The sequence below is a fragment of the Chamaea fasciata genome, unplaced genomic scaffold (assembly GCF_029207755.1).
Source record: "Chamaea fasciata isolate MVZ Bird 193981 ecotype frontalis unplaced genomic scaffold, bChaFas1.0.hap1 SCAF_5, whole genome shotgun sequence".
Taxonomy (NCBI): domain Eukaryota; kingdom Metazoa; phylum Chordata; class Aves; order Passeriformes; family Sylviidae; genus Chamaea; species Chamaea fasciata.
The window spans coordinates 9,400,304-9,422,575 of NW_027094090.1; the positions used below are offsets into that span (position 1 = coordinate 9,400,304).

The 22,272-nt window shown below is 37.1% G+C and overlaps 1 protein-coding gene across 6 annotated transcripts in view; it reads left to right on the forward strand.

Annotated features, from left to right (window-relative positions):
- Positions 1 to 22,272, forward strand: part of PCLO (piccolo presynaptic cytomatrix protein) — a 322,274-nt gene that overhangs the window by 218,104 nt on the left and 81,898 nt on the right. For 4 of the 6 annotated variants that reach the window (XM_066182777.1, XM_066182779.1, XM_066182780.1 and 1 more), the window contains exons 11-13: positions 17,206 to 17,314; positions 17,918 to 17,985; positions 20,523 to 20,734. In XM_066182777.1, coding sequence (XP_066038874.1) covers positions 17,206 to 17,314; positions 17,918 to 17,985; positions 20,523 to 20,734 — 389 coding nt within the window. The remainder of the gene's footprint in view (positions 1 to 17,205; positions 17,315 to 17,917; positions 17,986 to 20,522; positions 20,735 to 22,272) is intronic. The other 2 variants (XM_066182778.1, XM_066182781.1) reach the window with 1 other exon arrangement.

Here is a 22,272-nt window from a genome sequence, read left to right on the forward strand (position 1 = left end):
AAACAGTCACTGGATATTCCAGAGGTAATGAAGTGAAGAACCATCACAAAGGCCATGAGAACATTTGTCAGGTGGTTTATAATACAAATTGTGGAAGATCACTGGTAAATGTCATTGGTGTCATAACTAGCTTTCAATAACACTCCTCTAAGATCACATTAGAAACTACTACTGGCTATTGTAAAGTACTTACGTGGAGCTATGCAGTTAGTAATTTTCAGATGCACAGCTTTTGGCAGCGTTTATTTTCCAGGACCTTGGTGAACAGTTCCTCTTAGAAAGAATATCCAGGTACTTCTTGGAAAGGACTCTCCATGCTTCCAGAGAATGTGCCTGAAGCCCTGTTTCTCCGAGCACAGCAGGTACAGCAGCAGGCAGTGTTGTCACCAGGCTGCCCACAGAGCTTTCTTGGCTCCTCCTTGCACCATGCAACTTTCTGCTGTCCTCTGGGATCACACACATCGCAGGTGCTTTATGGTTCTTCTCTGACTAGTACCACCCATCCCCATGATCCCAGTCTTCCCATCTTACTCTTGAATACTTACTCTACTTCTGCTGTATTCTGACACTGAGTACTTTTAAGGCTCATTCGTCTTCATAGAAGCGTTTAACTCCTTCTTTCATTATTAAAATCAGGTGGGTATGTTTTTCTCAGAAGACGCAGGTGTGTCTCCTGTGTCAATACTCCCAGTACACACTGGCAGAGCTGCAAGAGGTCTGTGACTTCTGGTTTGGGCAATTCTGGAGAGTAGATGGGTTCTGATTCCGAGACATTAATGGATAAAGCTACATCTTTAGTCAAATTCCTTGAAACATGTTCTATTCCAAAAACCTAATTAGATCATATGTAAGGTATGACTGGGAAAATCTTGTATGAGAATATTCATGTTTCTTTGGGAAAAAATAAACAAGTTGATTGTATAATTTGACAGTAAACAGAGAAAAATGTTGATTAAAAGTGATTAATCTTTATCCAGGTTTATAATTCGGATTTTTGAGGATTACCATGTAAAATTAGGCAAATATGACTTCTCATTTCTGTACAAAAAGTCTGAAAAAAGCTACATTAACTGTACTTGTACTGTAAAAGTACAAATAAAAATTCAGCTGATATTGAATTTCAAATTATCTAATTTATTAATGACTAAAACTTGAAAACATTTAGTCAAGCAGAAATCAAGTCTTAAGTCCTTATTTTTGCTCCACATTCCAACAAAATAAGAACCTTTTGGAACAAAGAACTCTATTAAAGAACCAAAACTTTTGGTGAATCCTTTAAACCTTGGCAAAAGTAACTGATAGGAGACCTTTTTGAACTGTTTCTAATGAAAAAAATAATAATTTGTTTACTGAAATATTGCGTGAAAAATAGGAAGATGTGCTGTGGATTTTTTGGGGTTTTGTTTTGTTTTGTTTTTGTTTTTTGTTTTTTTGTTTGTTTGTTTTTTTAATGCACAGACCCTACTGTGTTTGAGCCAAAACTCATTGGGATCTGTATTATTTCTCCTTGATTGTAATGGAGGCATTCAGATACAAAATAGACATGGAACAGTTTGATATCTCTCTAAATACAGCAATAAATGGAATTCTGTTAAGATCTTTGGATTTTATGGTCCATTTGAAAACTTATGAAATTACCTTATAGGGACATTATTATGTTCTAGGCAACTTTTCAAACTGTTTTTTAGGTACTTAAATATTATCACTTCTGCAAAAATTGAATGAGTCATTATTTGGGTGGTTGTGGGGGATCTAATTGATTAGAAAATGCAAGGATTTGCAGACAGTTGCATTCAATTCAGTAAGATGAAAATAATCTTATAGTATAGCTATTTCCTCTGCGTATTGGAGATCAGATTTCATGAATGATGTGTGGTAGAATGCGCATTTTTAGGTCAGCATGTACTGACATTTCGTTTTACAGAATCAAACTAGAATGTGAAATGTAAAACACTTGAAGGCAAAGAGGTTTCAGACAGCCAACCTTGGTGTCTGGCAGACATGGGCAGGTAGCAGCTATGTTCTCCAGGGTCTGAGCTCTGCTTAAATCTCTGAAAGGACACAGCATCTGGGAAGTGGTTCACACTGCATTTGAAACATGTAGAATATTTCCAAGTCATCATATATATGGTGTAGCTGACACTGACTGCTTTGATGTGAAAATGCAGCGGTTCGTTACCTGCCAAGGGAATAAGAAACCTCAATTCTGGGCCTTCCCCAACACAGATGGTGTTAAGTTGCTTAGATACTTCTGCTCCTACAGAGCGCTGTGTCTGAAGTGGTGCTTACTATTGAATGTCATTAAAAAAAACAAGTGGTCAGGACCATTTTGTTTTTACTTGGATCTTGCTTTCTGATTTTCAACTGGAATATCTTCCAAATTATAAGGCGTAAGTTATTATTTAGTGTGGTAACTCAGGTACTTTCTGCAAAAACTGTACTTTTTTGTCTTAAAAAATGCAGAAGTGCAACACAGTTACTTTCTCTTGATCTCATGTACATTTTCCCCTGGCATTCTTGCACATGTTCCTGTTATTCCCCAAACCATTTTGTGGTTATGAAACAGGAGCTTTCTTAAGAATCATTTCCAATGAAACCATGAAATGCTCCAGTCATAGCACTGTGATCCTCATTCCAACGGATTTTTCATTTTTTGGTGCATTACAGTGACTTTAACAAAAGGGATTGTTCATTAATGTATTGCTATGTCACAAACCTTTTATGTCTAGTAAGTACCTTATTCCTATGTTTATAACTTGTTAATCTTTTGGCACTGTCAGTCCAAAATAAAGTATGTAGAACTCTATACTTTCATTCAGATCTTAAATTGGATTTTTTGAGTAATAGTAAGGCTTCACATGGAAAAATGGGAGAAAAGTGTCTGTATTCTGATACTATGCAAGAAAAAAATTATTTGCAATTTCGGTGAAGTTTGTACAAAGATACAGAATAATGAGGCTGCAGCTCTATGTCTACTTCTGAATGCCAAGAAGAATTCCACTGAAGATCCACTTACCTATGTAATATTCAACATATACCTTTGAAGTTTGGCTGTAGGGACCCTTCCCTGGGGACTCATTGCTGCCAAACCAATGGGCATGCTAATAACCAAGAAGTATTAAATCTTAAAAAGTCCATTAGGCCTTAAAGATGATACAGGTAACTTGATGATAAAGAACAATCATCCTGTAGTAGTGAGTGCTTGTACTAGAGTGGTTCCTTAGTTTTTTGGAAGAGTAAGGATTTTCTGTTGGCTAGATTTGTTTTTCTTTCCTTTTCATGGATTTATTGCTGAGAGGCCAGTAAGGACAGAGTAGAGATGCAGTGATACGCATCTACAAAAAGAAACTCAAATTAAAGAAACAGGGAAAATATTTGGATTATTTTTGCTTGCTCAACTTTATGCTCCCTTCCCATTCCAAAACAAGAGGTAGCATGTCTGGAACAGCCTTTAAAGATACCCAGACAAGCAGGGTTAATTTTGGTACTGCCCACAAGCTCTCTTCTATGAGTGTTCAACTTTCAGAGGCAATTCCTCTTTCTGAGCATTTACCAGAGCCAGAACACTGCTAACAACTGCTGCATTGCATAGCAGCACCAAAGTTGCTTTAACCCAGACCTGTGAACTTGTATACTGCTCATGTGCAGTCAGACTGCATTAAAAATGCATAATAAATATGGGACAGGCCTGTGTTGGAAGGTTAGGCTGCACATTAGGGCGGGCAAAAGATGTAAAAGAGCAGGAAGGAGAAAAAAAAGGGCATTATGATGATCTGCTTAAAGGAAAGAAAACGTGCAAATAGAGAAAAGCAGTGTGATGAAAAAAAAATCCCATGTTCATCATTTATATTCATGATATATATTCAATACTAGAATATTTTTCATGGGTAAGATGAGTGCCATATACCTGCCCATGTGCAATGACAGGGCCATTTGCAGATGTTGACCAGTCACCTCAATGAAGAGAAGGTTTCGTTATCTCTTAGTTACTAAATAATGTGCTGAAGAGCACCCCATGAAATTAACCTTTAAGATGACAGTAAAAGGAAATGAGTAATTCCAGGAAATGCTCATCATGGTGTGAACTCTACGCTTGCTAAATGAGTTCTGTCATAGTGTGGGTGAAGTGGAATCAATCCATATAATTCATACATTTGCTGCTCGTACAGACAATTTTGGAACTGCTAAGTGGAAATAAGCATTGACTTATGTCTAACTAAAGCAAAGTTATGTATTAAATTAACTGATTATACTTTTCAGATGGGTCTGAAGTAACTGAGTGGTAAGAACTGAGAGTTTCTGACTATGTGAAAGAAAGGATAAAAGGAATCAAAATTCTTGGAAAATAGTTTCATGTCTGATGTTCATGGGGAAGTAGAAACAGTTTTAGTCTTAGACAGTACTAAAGAAAGAAAATATAAATCTTTCATCATCTTATTCACAGACCACTGTAGTATTCTTAGAAGTATCAGTCTATCTCAGTGATACTATTACCTCTACAATTCACACAGTAGAAGCTGACTGATTAGTTGCAAAGCAGGGGCTTCCTTCTGATTAAATAGCTGTAGAGAACATGAGACAAGAAAAATACTTCCCACTGTTTTGGAAGGAGTGAAGTTCCAAAGCAGGAGCTGAAAATACCTTCAAGCATGACAGTGATCCTTGTTGAATATGACGCAGGCAGACTGATAGATATGACAAAAACAGCTTTACAGCAGATGAGCATGAAGCACACACTGCTCTGTCTGGATGAATACCCTTCAATGGTGCACATGGATGGGCTGCCATGCTGCCTCAGATGTTCTGTATCTGAATAGAGACAATCTAGGAGAGCACCTGGCAGCTACAGCAGATAAACACTTCCCTGTTGCCCACACTTTCCATAGATATGCAAAAATTTGGTGCCACCTAATGGACAACCCCCAGCTCCCGAATTCTGTATGTGTTTAGCAGGAGTGCTTTTGCAAGGCATCTAAAAAGGGATTTACCTATATTTATTTATGATTCACACAGAGAATTTTTCATTCAGTATCATTATTACATATCTTTGGATGCAATATGGATTGTTTAAAGGTGAAGACTTAATAAGCCCCATGAGTAGTACAAAGGTTTCTGTATTTGATGGCTTTAAATTTATGAACTGGAGTCATCTCACAGCTTCTTCAATTGCATCAATATAACAACGCATAAAACTAAATTACTGCACCTAAGTGTTCTGATCTCTTTATGGGTGAAATTTAACTAGCTATTCTGTCAGTCACATAAATTATTCTAGACCATCCTTGAGCAAGTTTACTGCTACAGCTGCATGGACATAGCTATCTCTTTCAGTAGAAATCATGACTATGTCAACAAAATATTTAGCCCAAGGGGTTTATATCAGCATGTGTACACTTGCAGAGTATATTAGCAAAAAGGAGTTGGACTCTGGACTATTACAATGACAGCTGCAATGAGTAATACTGCAAACAATTGTTATTGCTGAAAAAGCTGTTAGTGGTGTCCTGATTGCATGTCATGTTCTTCAGGAAGCAAAACAGGTGAGAAAACATAAGAGTGTATCTCTTTGATCAGATGAGCCACCAGATACCATAAATTAAACATATCTATCTGTGATATCTGTATAGATGTATTATATTCATATATGTTTCAAGATGCAATATCTCATCTTTCTTGTTTGAGCCTGCCTTCTCAGTAGCATCATCCCTAGCTGGAATGTGAGCATTAGTATTAGAATTGCAATTTGAAAACCGTGTTTCATTCTCAACTGTCACTGAATTCAGTGATACAAGTAAAATCATTGTCAGTTTGATGAATTCCAGTTTGTAATAACTACATGCTTTGAGGAAATGCATCTCTGAATGAAACCAATTTTCCATCTGCAGTTTACATTTGTAGATTTTCAGGATGCATTATAGGTTTGGTTATTTTTCATTTGCCAGCGAAGAGAGATAGAGTAGAATTAAGAGTGTTCCTGAAGTCCTCCAAGCAAAGGACAAAGAAGAAAAAAAAAAAAAAAAAGGAAATTGTATTTCTATTGCTTCCATTCACTGGAATGAACTGGGGTAAAGGGAATGGACTTTTATTATTTTCTTTAAAATTTATTATATATGTTTCACGGTCAGTTTGGATGGGGCTTTGAGCAACCTGACCTAGTGGAAGGTGTCCCTGCCCATGGCAGGGGTTTGGGAGCTAGGTTATCTTAACAATCCCTTCCAACCCAAACTATTCTATGAAACTATGATTCAATAATTCAATACAGTATTTATTATCATCTATTAAAAATCAAATTAGATTAATCTGTTTTGTTACTTTTAGAGAAACTAATTTTTAGTTTTGGTGAAGATAAAGAAATGCCTTTGAAATTGAATGAGTTCATAGGCAATTTAGCAATTCTTTAGATACTTTTCACCAAAGAAGAATTGCTCAGAGACTTTCATCTCTAAAGGATACAGTATCACTTGTGACTCATTCTTTTATTGTATTCAGTGTGTTTGGGGGATTTTCAGTTTCAGATGGCATCTTTTATTTCTTGCATGTATTTTTGCCTTACTTTTACCTATTGTTGTATAACTGATTCACAATATTTCACATATGCAGTTGCTCAGCTTTGAGCGGAGCAATTTAACTTAATTTTTTTGTAGAATAAAGAAAATATGTAATTTTTATTCCGCAGCTATTTTTCCTTCTTTTGCCTGGGAAAGAATATTTAGTGGTTTGATGTAAAAAAAGCAGGGATGATTGTTTCATTCTCAAACACTGTTTGACACTAATAATTTTAATGTTTGACACCTGGGAAAAAGATTCAGACATGTTTGATAGGTTTGATGAAAGGAAAGATGTCTTAAATGATTAAGCAGTGAAGTGATCAAACTCCTTTGTCCTTGTTGGTCAGTTGTTGAACCCACAATATATATTTGAGCTTGAGTCTACAGATGAAGTGTCAGTTTAACATTTATATTTGGCAGTTTAAAAAATAATGCTTGATATCTGACTTGGGCGTATATTTGAAGGAGGATAAGCTGTTGCAATACCCGTATTAAGGTGAGTGTGGAGTGCTGAGGATCTGCTAACCGTTCAGTGTTTAAATGTGGGTTTGATGTGTAATTAAAACACCCCAGTTTGAAGAAACAGGGTCAGAGTTTGTCTTAGGGCTAGTGTGTGGTTCCTGAGTGGAAGCTATGAAAGCATCAAAGTAGACAGGCTGATTGCTGTTGTTGTTACAGGACAAGGGGTTGCCTGTTAGGGCAGCAGTTTCTAGTTGTTGTGCAGTAGCAGGAGCAGTGGGTCAAGGATCTGCACCATTGTCACAGAACACTCAAGCTAGGGACACATCTTTCCAGCACCTTTCCTACCTGTACCTGCGACTGTTCTATCAAGCCCAACTCTCATCTTTTGACCCATCTCAAAGCCATAAACCACATCTCATAGGCTTTCTTGTTCCTTTTGAGTTTTGATGCTTTTTCTTCAGCAGAATAGCTCCTATGTGCCTTCAGGGGACTTGAAAGAGAGCCCGGAGCTACCAGTCCTGTTCTCCTTTCCATGGTCATCAGCTGCAAGCAAGGCCTTGCAGAGCATTCTTGTGTTTGTTGTCATGCTTTTGGTAACAGGGACTTCTCCCATGAGGAAACTGCTTTCCCTGGAGGGGCAAAAATTTCATTTCTACAGCTATAGCTATCAGTCAAGGAATGTGGTATCATAAGTTTGTTTTGCTTGTCTTCCGGGTGCTTACACGATGATTTCGGTACATTAATTGTGATTGTAAGAAACACATAAATACACAGGGACTGGCTGCTAAGAGATCATTTGTTTCAGTGTAGATAATGAGAAGAAATAGCAGCTGCTGCTAATCAGTATGTGTGTGAGTGCTCATAGAAGTTGATTAGGTATATAGCTGCCAGATAATCACCATCCAATCTCACATGTTCAGAATAGCTTTAGTAATTGTGCATTCAAATTCCTTTTAAAACACTCTACAGAGAATGACAAAGCTATGGGTGTAATCCTGCATCATTTATTTGTAATGCTATTTTGTCATGAATGAATTCTACATTTATTACAATGAACCTGTTTGTAAGAATAATACTTCTTTGATCAAGTACGGCAGATCAAATTTGTATAAAGAGATGTTAATAAAAAAATATTCAGCTGACAGTAACAAATATGTTGAAGATGTGTAAACATCAACAGAATTACATTCTAAGGCAGTGAGGAGAATATTAATTATTTGAAATGATTTAATTTGAAAATAAATTTAAATATTTCATATTATTATATTAAGACCATTTTAGTTGCATATCATGAACCATTCTCACTGAGATGCATGACAGTCTATGCAGGGGCTCACTTTCCTTTCTCTAATTCACATGACAGTTCTATAAGTGTGGTCTTACCCTGGTAGGCAGCTATGCCCCACACTGCCTTTCTCTCAGTCCCCTGCAGTGAGGTGGGAAGAGAGAGATCACTCTATCACATCAAAACCAGTACAGCCAGTTGAACTGTACTCTGAAGTATGACCATGCACAGGTTTTCATACCTAGACTGATTAGATCTCTCTGATTCTACTCATAAAATCTGCTCTCAAACCACATTCAACAAAATCGGATTTTTTTTTGATTCTTAGTTCCTAACTTGGATTGTGCAAGATAATGCTTGAGCTTCCAGGAAAGGCTACTTTGGGATCTCTCAGCTCTCTGCTGAGCTGGGCAGCCTTAGCATCATGAGGGAATTTTTTGCTATGAACCCAGCATTGAAATTGGACTATCATTAATGTTGCTAACCAGATGTTCCTAAAAATGAGTTTTGTGCCTACATTTATCACTGATCTTGGAGGAACAAGTAATTATTGAAAACTGAAATCCTGCAGTTTTTCAACTTTCTGTTAAAATGACAGTTCTAACAGGTAATTATTAGTGTCTCTCGTTTTTTCTAGCACATATGGAATCTGTACTTCTGAAAGCTGAATAATCCTAACATTTATCACTAAATTCCTTTATTAATGGGTTATAGGGATACAAAAGTTGGAGGGTTAATACCCAGCCCCTCATACTTCAGAAGTACTATCTCCCAGAACTCTGTTGTTAGTAAGATTTCTAATGCACTTAGCTTTACTAATAGCACTTGTCACTTGGACATCTCAAAGTTAATGTACAATAACAATTTCTTTCCACTGTGCCTTTTAACACATAAAGAAACTGAGGCACAAAGAGACTAATTGGTGTGCTTGTGCTGCTCATCTGGCTGGTTGTAGCAGAAGCAGATAACAGCTGCTTCTAAGCAGCTAACAGGTTGTAGCAGACTAACAGCTCAGTCTCTGATAGTGCCCCATTAATTCCCTTCACCTGAAGTTCACTATCTTTCAGTTTCTTCTTCTCCTTGATAAAGTACAGCTGTTGGTCTACTAAACTGAGAAAAAAAAAAATCCTTTCTATTTTCTAGGACAGATTTATCACTTTAGATGACAAAGGAGGGAATCAATACACTTAGTTTTAGGTGTCTGAAAAGTAAATATCTTACCTCACCTTGTATTATGGGTTCCTTTTCTAACCATAATTGGAAGAAGGATACCTGAGGGATGTGATTAATCTCATTCCAAATAGGTGTCAGTTGAGATGAGCCATCCTAAGAGGAACCTGCCTCTCTTCATTCATTAACTACCCAAAATTCCTAGACAGCTACTGTGGCAAGACACGTAGCTTTTTACAGCCAAAAAAATGGTACCTTGACTCTAAGCCCAAAAGAAGGTAAAACCAAAACATGTGCATGCATGTGTGCATGACAGTTTATTCCCTGCAGACATACATGCTGCTTTCCATGCTCTTTTTTTTTAATTGTTCTAAGTCTGTTCAAAACTAGATGAAGAATTAAAAAAAAAAAAAAAAAAAAGAAAATTCTATGCATTTTCACTCGTGGTTCACTTGTGGTTTCACTTGTGGTCTGTTGAAACCAGCCAATAATCAAACAATTTTTTTTCTCCATACTTACTACAGCTATGGACATGTATGTGTCAGGAATTTGTACAAACCTACATTTGCCTTCTACACGAGAAACATAAAACATGTTCATTTAAATAAAGCCATTCCAATTACAGAAAAAAATAGCTCAACTTGATTTAGAACATAAGCAAGTTGATTCAGAGATAGTATCATGGATTTACCTTATCTTGTATTTTGAAGAACAATTTCTAAAAGACTTTCCTTCAAAGGAGAATTATGTGCATTATATGAATAATAGATACGTACAGGAGATGAGAACTTCACAGCACTGGCCAGAAATATGTATTCGCTTTCCTTAGCTTTCAGGTTACATGACTGTCACAAATGAGATAATAGTGAGTAAAATTTACTTTATATTTGAATAATCACATAGTGTCAGAACTGTAAAATTACTCCCAGAGTACAGAGGATGATTATCGACAGGGCGACTCCTATTAGAACACATCAAGTAGGGATCTCACTCTATTCCATGTGACAGACTGGCATTTTAAGGTTTTCAGCCATTCTCATTAAGACTTGACTTTTTGCTTAAACGTTGGTGTTTCCTTACTGTGAATCACAAAAACTTTCTGTTCTTGTTTCTATATGACCTTAAGTAGCATTGGCATGCAATGCATAACCATGGCCTTTGCTCATTCCTAGCATGCTTTCAGTATTTTAATTATCGTAATAATTCCATTATTTTCTGAATTGGGCCCTGTAGTCCCTTAGCGGTGACATTGCTGGACACCAGCAGGACATTCACTGAGCAGTGTTAGACCCCCAGATCTGTGTGAGGAGACCCTCTTCAGGAAGCCCCAAGGGACTCAGCATATTGGAGGTCCTCATTAAAGAGCAACTTTTCTTTGGCATTAGTTCTTTCTCTGATGCACTTTTCAAAGACACTCATTTTCTCTGAAGCATCTGGATGTGTATATGCAAGTGGTATGTCCAGAGAGCAAGGGATGCCAACTGCTGAGTCTGCTTCTTTGCCTCTGAGTTCATAACTGTGTGGTGGTCTCAGAGATGTGCCTTTTGCACACTTTCAGAGGCAGATAGTTATTGTTTGTTTCTCTACCTCATACCCCTGGGAGACACTGGAAAATGTTGCTGGGTCTTTGTCCTTTTTTGCTTACCTCAGGGTCTTAGCCCTGTTCTTTGTCTTCCTGCCAGTCTTTTTACAGTTTCAGGCTGGACTTTAATTTAGTCAGTGCTTTGCTAAAGTATGGTTCTGCCTTGTCTTTTTTAAGCTGCTTTTCCTTAACTGAGCAAAGTGTCCTGTGAAACCTAATTTTAATGAGTTAGGATCTTGATGACATGCTAACCTGTGTGCCATGAATCACTCTTTTCTTCCAGCAAAATTCTTCTGGGAGTCCTACATACATAAATTCCCACTCCTATTTCATTCATAGAATCATAGAATATAATCACAGAATATCCTGAGCTGGAAGGGGCCCAGAAGGATCATTGAGTCCGATGCCTGCCCCTGCACAGGGCAGTCCAAAGCACCACACCATGTGCCTGAGACCCTTGTCCTAGTACTCCTGGCAATCTTGGTGCTGTGCCCATTTCCGTGAAAAGCCTGTTCCTTTTCCTAATACCCAGCCTAACTCCCCTGACAGAGCTTGATGCCATTTGCTCGAGTCCTATTGCTGGTCATGAGAGAGATCAGTACCTGCCCCTCCACTTCCCCCTGTGAGAAATCTGTGCACCATGACTGGAGTCACCTCAGTCACCTCTTCTGTAGGCAGAACAAGCCAAGTGACCTCAGACCCCAAAGACCATTGAAAAATCTTTGAGAGAGGTCTCAATAGAGACCACAATAGAACAGTGTTATATATGGACATTGTTTGGCATGTTTGCTGTCATAATTTATATTCTTAGGCAGAATAGGAGCTATCTAATAAAGAGAGAGTGATTTTTTAGACATACACTGTAACTTCCATAAGAAGTGTTTTGGTGGTTTTTTTTTTGCATCTCATAACATGTGATTCTTGCCCCTGCAAAGGAAAATTTCAAACACAAGTATCACTGCATTCACAGAAGTAAGACTAACAGAACTGCATTTGCATAAAGAAGAATAAATTATTCCTCAAAAAGGGAAATTGAAATAAACCTCACTGAATCTGGAATCCACAAATACAAATATATAATGCAGGCTGGGATATACTAGTCTAAATTCATATCTGGCATTAAACTCCCAGGAAAATGGCTTTAGCTATTTACCATTCATGAAAGAGACAGCAAAGAGAAATTCCTGCAGCCTTGTTTTTCACTAATGTTTAGGTGAATCTTTAGGTGACTTGGAATTAACAGACTTTTTCATTCTACCATATATTATTGCATAATTTAAAAAAAAAAAAACAAAAACAAAACAACAAAAACCTAAAGCTGAAATCGTGGTAAACTGCTTTTAAAAGTAGAGGTTTGTGGGTTGTTTTTTTTTTGTTTGAGCATAGCCTAATAATGAAATGTTTAAGACTTTCAAGTCAATTACAGCATTTTACAGGAAGCTTGTTTCTCTGGCAAAATCATTATAATGTCTTATATGATGTTACTGAAAACAAAGTAAATACACTCTGCTCTATAGCTTCAGTGAACACTAAGCTGCAAAAAAACACTGTTTTTTCTAAAACACTGAATAATTACAGTGCCCCGCAACATTTTATACAGCATGTTATAAATGATCATCTGTCTGCAATTAAAGTAATCTTTGAGAATATAACAGTGAAAGCAGTATAAACTTATCATTTATATCATACTTATTTTCATAAACAGTAACTCTAAGCTTCATTTGACTTGTCAGAACTTCACTTAGGTCACACAAATACAAGCAGATCATCACTTGTTTCTCTGGCATAGTTCAGACTGAAGGGTGATCTATGGAATCCTGTAGCAGTATCTATCTAAATCTGAAGGCAGTGGTGGGGTGTGTAGCTGCCAAAAAATGCCAAGTACACCTGAAATACAAGGTTGAATTGCTCTGGCCATACTTTTACAAATGTCATTTTATAGTAGTATAACAGCCACAAGGCCTGGGAGGGTCCATTATATATTTTTTTTACCTCCATGAACAACATATCTGTTTTTAAGAATTGTGAGTGTTGTCTATATGATAATTATTGTAATAAGTGGAAAATATTCAGCCTGAGTGTAAATGACAAATGGAAGAGGAAGTTAAGATGTCTACAGAAAATAATGAGTTTTGGTGTGATTTATGCCCAGCAGTTTGGGGAAATGCATTAACACATTGACTTTCATCAACCTATTTTGAACCATCAAAAAGGTGTAGAAATAAAAGAAAAATAACTGGAGATCACTGACCATAAAATAATTTAGTGCTGAATGTCAGATTGAAAGTTTATATTGTTTCTCCTTATTCCAAGTGCACATTTAACTTTTATAGCACTTTCTGGGATTTCAAAGTAATATTTCTGAATTTTAATTCTTACATGATATAGAAAGATACTAATATTCACATTTTGCTGTTTGAAGATACTAGTCTATAGTGTCCAATTTAATTTTTCTCTGGGAGCAATTACATCAGTGAAAAATGCAATTCAAACTGACATGTTTGTTATACATAAGAATAAAAAGTACAAACTATGAAGAAGCAGAGAACGAACCCCAGCAATCTGGGGCTATAACTATGGTGCAACAAAAATCAGAGGCTGTATTCTAAGACAGTAATATTTAGCTATTTTTAAATTCCAGTAGGACAGCACTTCTGAGACTTTAAAATGAATGGAAAACCAATACGTTTTATGAACAAGTAGAGTTGGAAATAATTACAAAATCTTAGTGACACAGCAAACAACAATTTTTCCACTTTTTGGGTGCCTTGGGTATACTGAATAAGGGTGGCTGCAGCATAATAGTGTATTCCAAGTGACTGAGATTAACTTTATGTTACTGTACATTATATTACAAAGGAGAATAAAATTCAAGAGAAGTTCAGTGGTTCAGTTTAATATTTCTGTATGTGAATCAACTATGTCAAGACTCATATTTAGGGAAATCAAATCCTTGGATGATTTTCAGATTCCCTTCAATTTCAACTTTAATCATGCAGCTAGTTTATGTCTGAAAGATGAGTCTGAAGAGGAGGGAAAATATTAGAAATCATGCAAGATGGGTGATAACTGAAATAAATATTGTGCCTTCCAGTTTACAGAAACTCTAATACAAAGTCTTATTCTATCTGCATATTTTATAATTTGTTTTGTGCTGTTTTATCAATGGGAATGTTACGTCTACAACCACACAGTTAAACAGTGGAGATTTTTCACCCAGGTGGTGGAATGAAAGATATATTTATTGAGGGTGTGGGAGCTGATCTTGCTAAAAATACGTTGGTGTTCACCCAATAAAATAATAATGAAAGAAAGTTGCTAGAAGAAATTATATATTTGATTATCAGGGCAATTACTAGTACTTTCTCACTCAGCAGAATTTCCATGGAGCAATGCATGTTTTCTTATCTACCTATTTTTTTGGATTTTTTTACCTACTAAACTGGTGAATTGAAGCATACAAGCTTTTGGAAATGTGGCTATCATGTTCTGACTATCAAAGACCAGTGACAGAATGTGATTGATTTTAGGAAAAAAAAATTATCACAGGTCTCTTTTGATTTCTCAATACTTTTTTTCTCTTTTTGTTATTTAGGCTTGCATTCCTTCTAAAGGTTTTCTTTGCAACATTACCCCTTTTTTTTAACAAAATTTGTATAGCAGTTACACACTGAGAAAAGAGAAATCAGCTTCTTTCCTACATTGTTTTTTCTTAGACCCCAGGGCTATCAGTCTGATCAGTTCAGTCTTGTTTAAATTGTTTGATTTTAAACATTGATGGATCCACAAGGCACACAGTAAAAGGAAAATACCCCGGTGTTGATAGCGTAAATGGATCTCTGTGTTAGCTAGGGCTGTTGGAATTCCATTTCCTTTCAGTTTGTTGCTTTGTTCATGTGTGCTTGGCCCTTCTGACCAAGTGAGTGCCTGCAGTGCAGTTGCACACACTGTTGAAACTCTCACCAGTGGAAATCAGACTTGGTTTCCAAATCCTGGCAGTGCAGTGCTGCTAGTCTTTTTAAAGCACTTCCTGCTAGTCTTTTAAATTAAAGTGAGCTGTTGATGATAGCCTTGCTGCTCCCTTGGTAAATTTTCTTCTGAAGCCATACTAGCAGGCTGTGATAAACCCATGAGAGTAGCTCAAGTAGCTCAAAGTATTTTGTCAATAAAACCTTTTTTTGTTCTTTTAAAGAAAAGGATGTTAACTGCTCTCTCAAATATCTGAATCTTTCAACTTTTGTTCTTGCTCCTTGCCACTACATGGAAGTTGTGGTTTTGCTTGTCTTAATCATGAGGTTCATAATGTCATACATTACATCCTATGCCATGGTAGCATTATGAGGGCACACATTAAAAATAAAAGACAAATATAAATTCAGTTCTTTCCTTTCTGGAAGCCTAAAGACCAAGCTCATGCTGTTATATTTGTATGAGTGAAAATCAGGGGGAAATGAATTTTCTCATAATTACTGTTGCTTTATTCCAGAGGAACTGAGTTTAAAATCAGATCTGCTTTAACAAGCAAAAGCAAGATCATGTTTTTGAGCCATGACTGGTAAATGAAAGGGGCTAAATTTAAGAAAAAGTCAAACCTATTTTGACATTAGACAGCTGGCTTTGCTGCCTTCTGAGCATCACTTTTTAGTCATTCTGCGCAGTTTGTTTTTCTGTAAACTTCTACAAACATAATGCTAAATTCTGGCTGACAGCAGTTATGAGCAATTCTGATATTTCAACTCATAATTCATGGAATCATATGGAAAACTTTGGGATATAAATGTGTATGTTTATTTCTCATATTCTTTCATTGTCAAATAATTTACTCTGATTTATTCCATGATTTTTTTTCATTATGTTTTATTTAGCGGCATGGTTTTCTGTGAGTTTATCTCCACATTTCACTTCATTATTTTTACCATTTGTTATATGCAACAGCACAGGATTTTGAGATTAAAATATGACCCAGGTGAAGACTTGGTTTTATCTGTGTAAGTGATAGCAAGCTAAGTGTTTGTGGTTTTCTTTGCTGTGTGGGTGATGTGATTTTTAGATGTTTTGTAATGCATTGCTTTTAGTGAACTATTAATAATTCAGTAGATTGTCCCATTAAGCAATTTTTTTCCCACTAGAGCCAGAGGCTTGGATTTTGACACTTGTACCTTGGTGAGAAGTTAATCTGTTTGGAGTCCTCCTTATGACTAATTAATTCAAACCATGAACCCAATTCTCAGAACCTCAGTTATAAATCCCAGTTTGTAAATCTAGGGTTTGCTTTGTGTAAGGATTTCACCTTAACCAAAAGATTTCTCATCTTATCAGAATATACCTCATATGATTTATAGAGGGATTGACTCTGCACATACTGACTATAAAACTTCCTTATACAGATATATTGAACCATACTGAGTTTCCTGACTCAGTCCTGGGACACTTGGAAGACACAGCAGATTAGATCATTATTCAGTATTTTTCAGCCTGATTAACATACTTCTGTTTATATCCTCTACAATGAAGTATGTTCACCTGTTTTGTCAATTTCTAATGAGAAAAGATACAGAAGAAAAATTTGAACCTGAATACTACCAGGCTGATGTTTGAAATGTGGACGCACATTTTTTCATTAAAATTGGTTAGCCCAACAGCTTTCACTTATTTGTATTTTTGTAAGTGACAAAGTAAAGAAAATGTATTTGAATTATCTAATCACATTCACAAATTAATTCCATTTTGAGGCTCAGCTTCTTCGCAGCAATTTGTCACTACAAGGAAGCAGTTATCTTCCAAGACCATGGCTGGCCAGGAAATGTCTGATGTAAAGAATGTTTTGGTTTCTTGCCATGCTGGTAGGTGTGCATGCTTTTGATATTGGAAAAAAATTTCGATATCATGCAATCCAGACTGTGGAGAGTGCATGCACGCTTTGAATCAGAGAGAATTAATCCCCAGTCTTGTTTCAGCAGGTAAGTTATAGCTGAAGGGACAATAACATTCAACAGTCTAATCTGTGTGAAGTGAAAAGGCTTGCTAATGTCTTGTGCCATTGAACAACATTCACTGAATGTCACATCAAATTGTCTTGTCAAAGCAAGGCAAAAGGATCTAACTGATGCCTTTGTCAAAATCTGAGCCCTTGACCTCTTGCTGTTTTGCCTTCTTAGGAATGCAGGTGCTGGAATGGAATGGCATCCCCTTGACTGGGAAAACTTATGAAGAGGTCCAGAACATTATTATTCAGCAGAGTGGGGAAGCAGAAATATGTGTAAGACTGTGAGTTTTTCCCCATCTTTCTGTTTCCATTTCTTTTTGGCTTTTCATGGCTTTTGGTTTCTTTTTTTTTCTTTTATTTTAATTTACAGTTGTTAAGGTGGAACCTTTGTTAGCACAAAGCATCAATGTAATAATAAGCAAGAGTTCACTGTGACGGTGGGAGATCTTTTGTTCTGTTTTTCTCTTAAAGTCAGAATGAGAGATAAAGTGAATCAGATGCTAGTAATTATGCTTTTATAAACAATAACTCCATTGTCAGGCCACAATCTCCTCTCATGACAAATATACATGAATTTTCTGGTGTTAGAATAAGAAGGTAATTTAGTAATAACTTGACTTCTAGTGAAATCTGTATCCTTTAGATGAAAGTCATTTAAGCATCATGAGAAATGCATACACTTGCATTAAATCCATTAAAGATTTCACCTTAAAAGAAGCTTTTCTTCTCAGCTCTTTAACAGCATTGCAAATATATATCAGCTAAGAAGGGACCATGCTTGGGAGCTGCTTTCTGTCATGAACCACTACTCATTTACTTAATACAATAATGAGGGTATGAGGAAAGAGTTTCTTTTGTCTCAGGCTTCTAATTGCTTTCTTTAGGGACCTGAACATGCTCTCGGACTCTGAGAATCCCCAGCACCTGGAGCTGCATGAGCCAGGAAGGGCAGGTGAGAGACAAGAAGTTGCTTTGAGATTGTAGGACTGGATAAAAACTGAAAATTGGATGTGATAGAAGCAAGGACATTAGCGTTGAAAGTTCTGATGTTACATCTCAAATTTTGCCATGGGTAGAAAGGCGACCATAAGGCCTTATATAAAAAGTCAAGACAAGGGGACCGAGTGCACCCCCAATGAGTTTGCAGACAACATCAATTTGGGCAGGAGTGTTGATCTGCTGGAGGGTGAGAAGGCTCTGCAGAGGAATCTGGGCAGGCTGATTGATGGGCCGAGGCCAGTTGCATGAGATTCATCAAGACAAAATGTCAGTTCCTGCACCTGGGCCACAACAACCCCAGGCAGCCCTACAGGCTGGGGGCAGAGTGGCTGGAAAGCTGCCCAGAGGAAAAGGACTTGGGGGTGCTGAATACTGTCAACTTTACCTGTGATATATTATTGTCCTTTTTCCTTCTCTTGCCCCTAAAGTTTACTTTGCCCAGCCCCTGGGTTTGCACCTGTGTCAGTACCTGGCCAGTGAGTTGCTGGTGTCCCCAGGGCCTCGTCTGCCATCCTGTGTCCAAACCTTGCAACACTCTGCTGTCACCCCAGGCCTCTGCTCCTATAAACTGCTTTATTAATCTGGAGTCATAAATACTTCAGTCTGCACAGTGCAACTACAGCTGTGCCTTTCTGTATAAAAAAATTAAGAATAGGCACTATACCACACCACTATAAAAGGTGAAGTGTAACTCAGATAAATTTAGCTAGCAGCCATCTGGTCACTAGGCAGTCGCTGTTGCAGCCCTAGAGGCTAAAACAAAGCCCCCAGCAAACTGCAGCAAGTTCAGATAACACACAGGTCCTAAGGCCTATGTTCATAGAACCACAGAATTGTCAATGTTGGAAAAGACCTCGATGAAAATACCGGTTAGTTTAATACACGGTTTGTGGCCTGCTATAAGTGATGAAAAAAACAGTATTTACTGGATACAGGGATGCAATAGCAAATAGTCAGTTTTGTTATGTGAGTTCTAAGATGGCAGTGCTTTTGAGGGGGTTTCTTGCTGTTCAATCAATACCACAACTGCAGGCATCAGTCATTGTATCAGTCATATCTAAGCTAACTTTGAATCTATAACTACAATCTTATTAGTAATGCAATCCCTCAGTGAGCTCAGTGCAAATTAGGATTGCTTCACTCACCATTCTGTGGTCTGCTCTGGGTTCTGTGGTTTTGTGGCTGCACTTTTATCTATCAGTACCTAAATTACCTGGATTGAATTCTCCATTTTCTAACCACGTAAAATTTCCTAGCTATTAATATACTTACCATCAAGCTACCTTTATTTGAAAATTAATGTAAATTGATAATAACTGAAAGACTAAGTAAGAGCTTTGAAGCAGAGCTACCCACATTTTTTTTTTAATTTGTGAGCAGATCAACACCGCCAAAAGCATTGAAAGACACTGAAATCAGTTTTGGAAAGGACAAAAACTAGAATAAACCAGCTTTTTTATTAATGAAGAAAACTCAAAATGAGAAGGAACCGAAATAAAAGAAAATTGTTCCATTCTTGCAGGCATGCTTCCTCCTAGTCTGGCAATCTTCTAGTGGTTTCAAAGTTGGAACAACTCTGTAGAGTTCTTGCCATTACCTCTAAAATTTGGCAGACTCTGCTTTAGAAAGGAGCAATCTCCATTTTCTCTGAAAGAAAAATTAATTATCCAAGCAGGCAGGATAAGGCTAAAGTCTTGTTTTTAATCTCTCATACTTCTGGGAACCTGGGAACCAAGCTGTGCCTAGCATCTTTTTAATTCTATTCAGTCTAACATGTATGAAACTTACTTGACTTCATTTCTGTGTTAAATAAAAATTGCTATCTTGAAAGGGTAAATTCCTCCCACTCATTCCTGGGCAGCAGGAAGGGCAAGCAGACTCTTGCTACCGATGCCTCACAAAGGTGTGAGTAATAAGGAAAGATGAATCAGGGCATTTAGCCTTCTTTTGTTTACAATTTTTCTTCTTTGATTAATTTGTGGTAGTAAATTTTTGAGGTTTTTTCCTCTTTATTTTTGTATAAATTATCTCAGGAGCAGTTCTGTTCAATGTCCAGTTGATTTTAGAAAGATAAAATGAGATTTAAACGTTTTACAAGAAAGTTCAGATAATTAGTGAAACTGGACCAGTTCCAAACAATTAATGATAGTGCAGACCAGTCTTTGAAACTGTAATTTGCTTCATTTTGATTCAACAATGATCAGCAAAGCCTGTTTTTCTTCCCCTGGAAGTACTTCCTCAGAAAGCTTTTAGGTAAAGAGCACTAGGAAGTATCACTAGCCCAGAAAGTTTGGAATTGTGATGTCGACATTGTGGGAGAGATGATTCTTTTTCATAGCATGCCTTTTGCATCTTCAAAGTATACAGGCAGATGACATGAAAACTTGTAAGGATTGGTATGCTGTCCCTGTACCATGGCAAGATGGATTTGGATGTGCTGCAGTTATCAAATAATACAAATTATTACAAAACTCTCTTGCTTTAATCCAGTAGATAAAGCAAAGTCCCCAGGGGTTGATCCCAAGCAGCTGGCTGCAGAGCTCCAAAAGGTTTCTCTACAGCAGTCGCCTCTGGTTGCTTCTTCAGGAGTGGAAAAGGGATCTCATGTCCACTCTGGAACCACTTCTGCCACCTCCAGTGCTGTTCCTAGCCCTGGTCAGCCTGGTTCTCCCTCAGTGAGCAAAAAGCGCCACAGCAGCAAGGTAAGAAATTTCCAAGTTATGGAGCAAGAACATTTTGATGACAGGAAGAAACTGCCTGTTTACCTTCTTTAGTGCAGCAAGAAATCCCAGCACATCTTGGAAAGTTAATTTCCTGGATAACAATGAATATTACTCTTAAGAAACTGAATCTGGACATGAAGAAAGATCACATGATTTATTCAAGAGATTTGTCCCTCTCAAAATTTTTTTTTAACTTAATATTGTTGTTTTTAAACAAAATAACTTTTGTTATTTTTAACAAAATAACTTTACAGGCTTTGTTGCTTTTGCTTTTTAAGTGTATCCCACATGGTTGTGAGGTAGCATTTCCAGTAAAGAAGCTGATAATACTAAGACCATAATTTCCCTCCCTGTACTAAACTACTGCTTAAAGTGCTACAAGCTATGAATAATCATAGCAATAGTAAGTAAATCTCTGAAAGCCAGAGAAAGATTGAGAACAAAATTTAACATTAAAATGTGTTTTGTCACTAGCTAATTCCTGTGAACCTGCCAAGCACAATTTCTCATTTGCTTTGACACATTCTGTCATTCCTCAGCTGAAGATCTTCCTGTGCATCCACACACCTAAAAAGGGAAGAGTGGGAATTCAGTAGCATTTTTTCACAGTTGAAACTACAAACTAAATTATAAAGTCATGTGTCACCATTTTGCATTTTGTGTCAAAAAGTCAAGACCTGAAGCAAAACTCAGTTCTGTGCTTAAGCAATTTGCAAGAATGCTGATTGCTATCCTGAATATCCAACTTCTGGCACAATAGTTCACACAGCAAACAAAGTGCTTTCTAAACATTTATTACTCTGCACGTTTATTCCTTTTTGGGACTGTCAGGTTCCTACTGGGTTATAGTTATGTTTGTGTTTTTGTGCTATTGGAATTTTGCCTGTGATTTGAACAGATGAGTTAGGTACTGCAGAAAGCAGAACAAGCAAATGGTGTCTGCTCATTTCAGACAGTTCTTCAATTTTGCTTAATCCTTAGGTCGATTGTAGTTAGATTCTCTACAGCATACTCTGGATATTGTATACATTTACATATGAACTAGTTTGCCGTGTGCATGTTTTTTGCCACTGAGAATATGTTTCTGAAGTACAGTTCCTGAGACTGGGGGAGACCTGCCATCACAGTGCAGGCACTCCATGCAGAGAGCAGGGCTCTTAGTACACATGCTACCATCTCCACTGAAATGTAGGATCACACTCCTAAATTCACTGTGTCTGGAGATTCAAAAGTCCTTGCTGTGCAGTGTATCCTGAAGAGGTGCCCAGTTCTGTCCACCTGAAGAGACTGGGTTCCCAGCTTTGGCACTCTAACAGGTCACTTATAAAGTTGGGTGCATAAATTTAATTTCCTGTTGCACAGTGGATTTAGGATTCTTTTATGAAAATTCAGCTATAGGCTTATCAATATGAAACAAAAAATTGTTAGAACTAATGTCTTTATGTAGGAGATGCAAAAGTCAGAACTAGTCAGGTAAATATTTAAAACATTCTTTGCTTATTTGTGAAAAATTATGT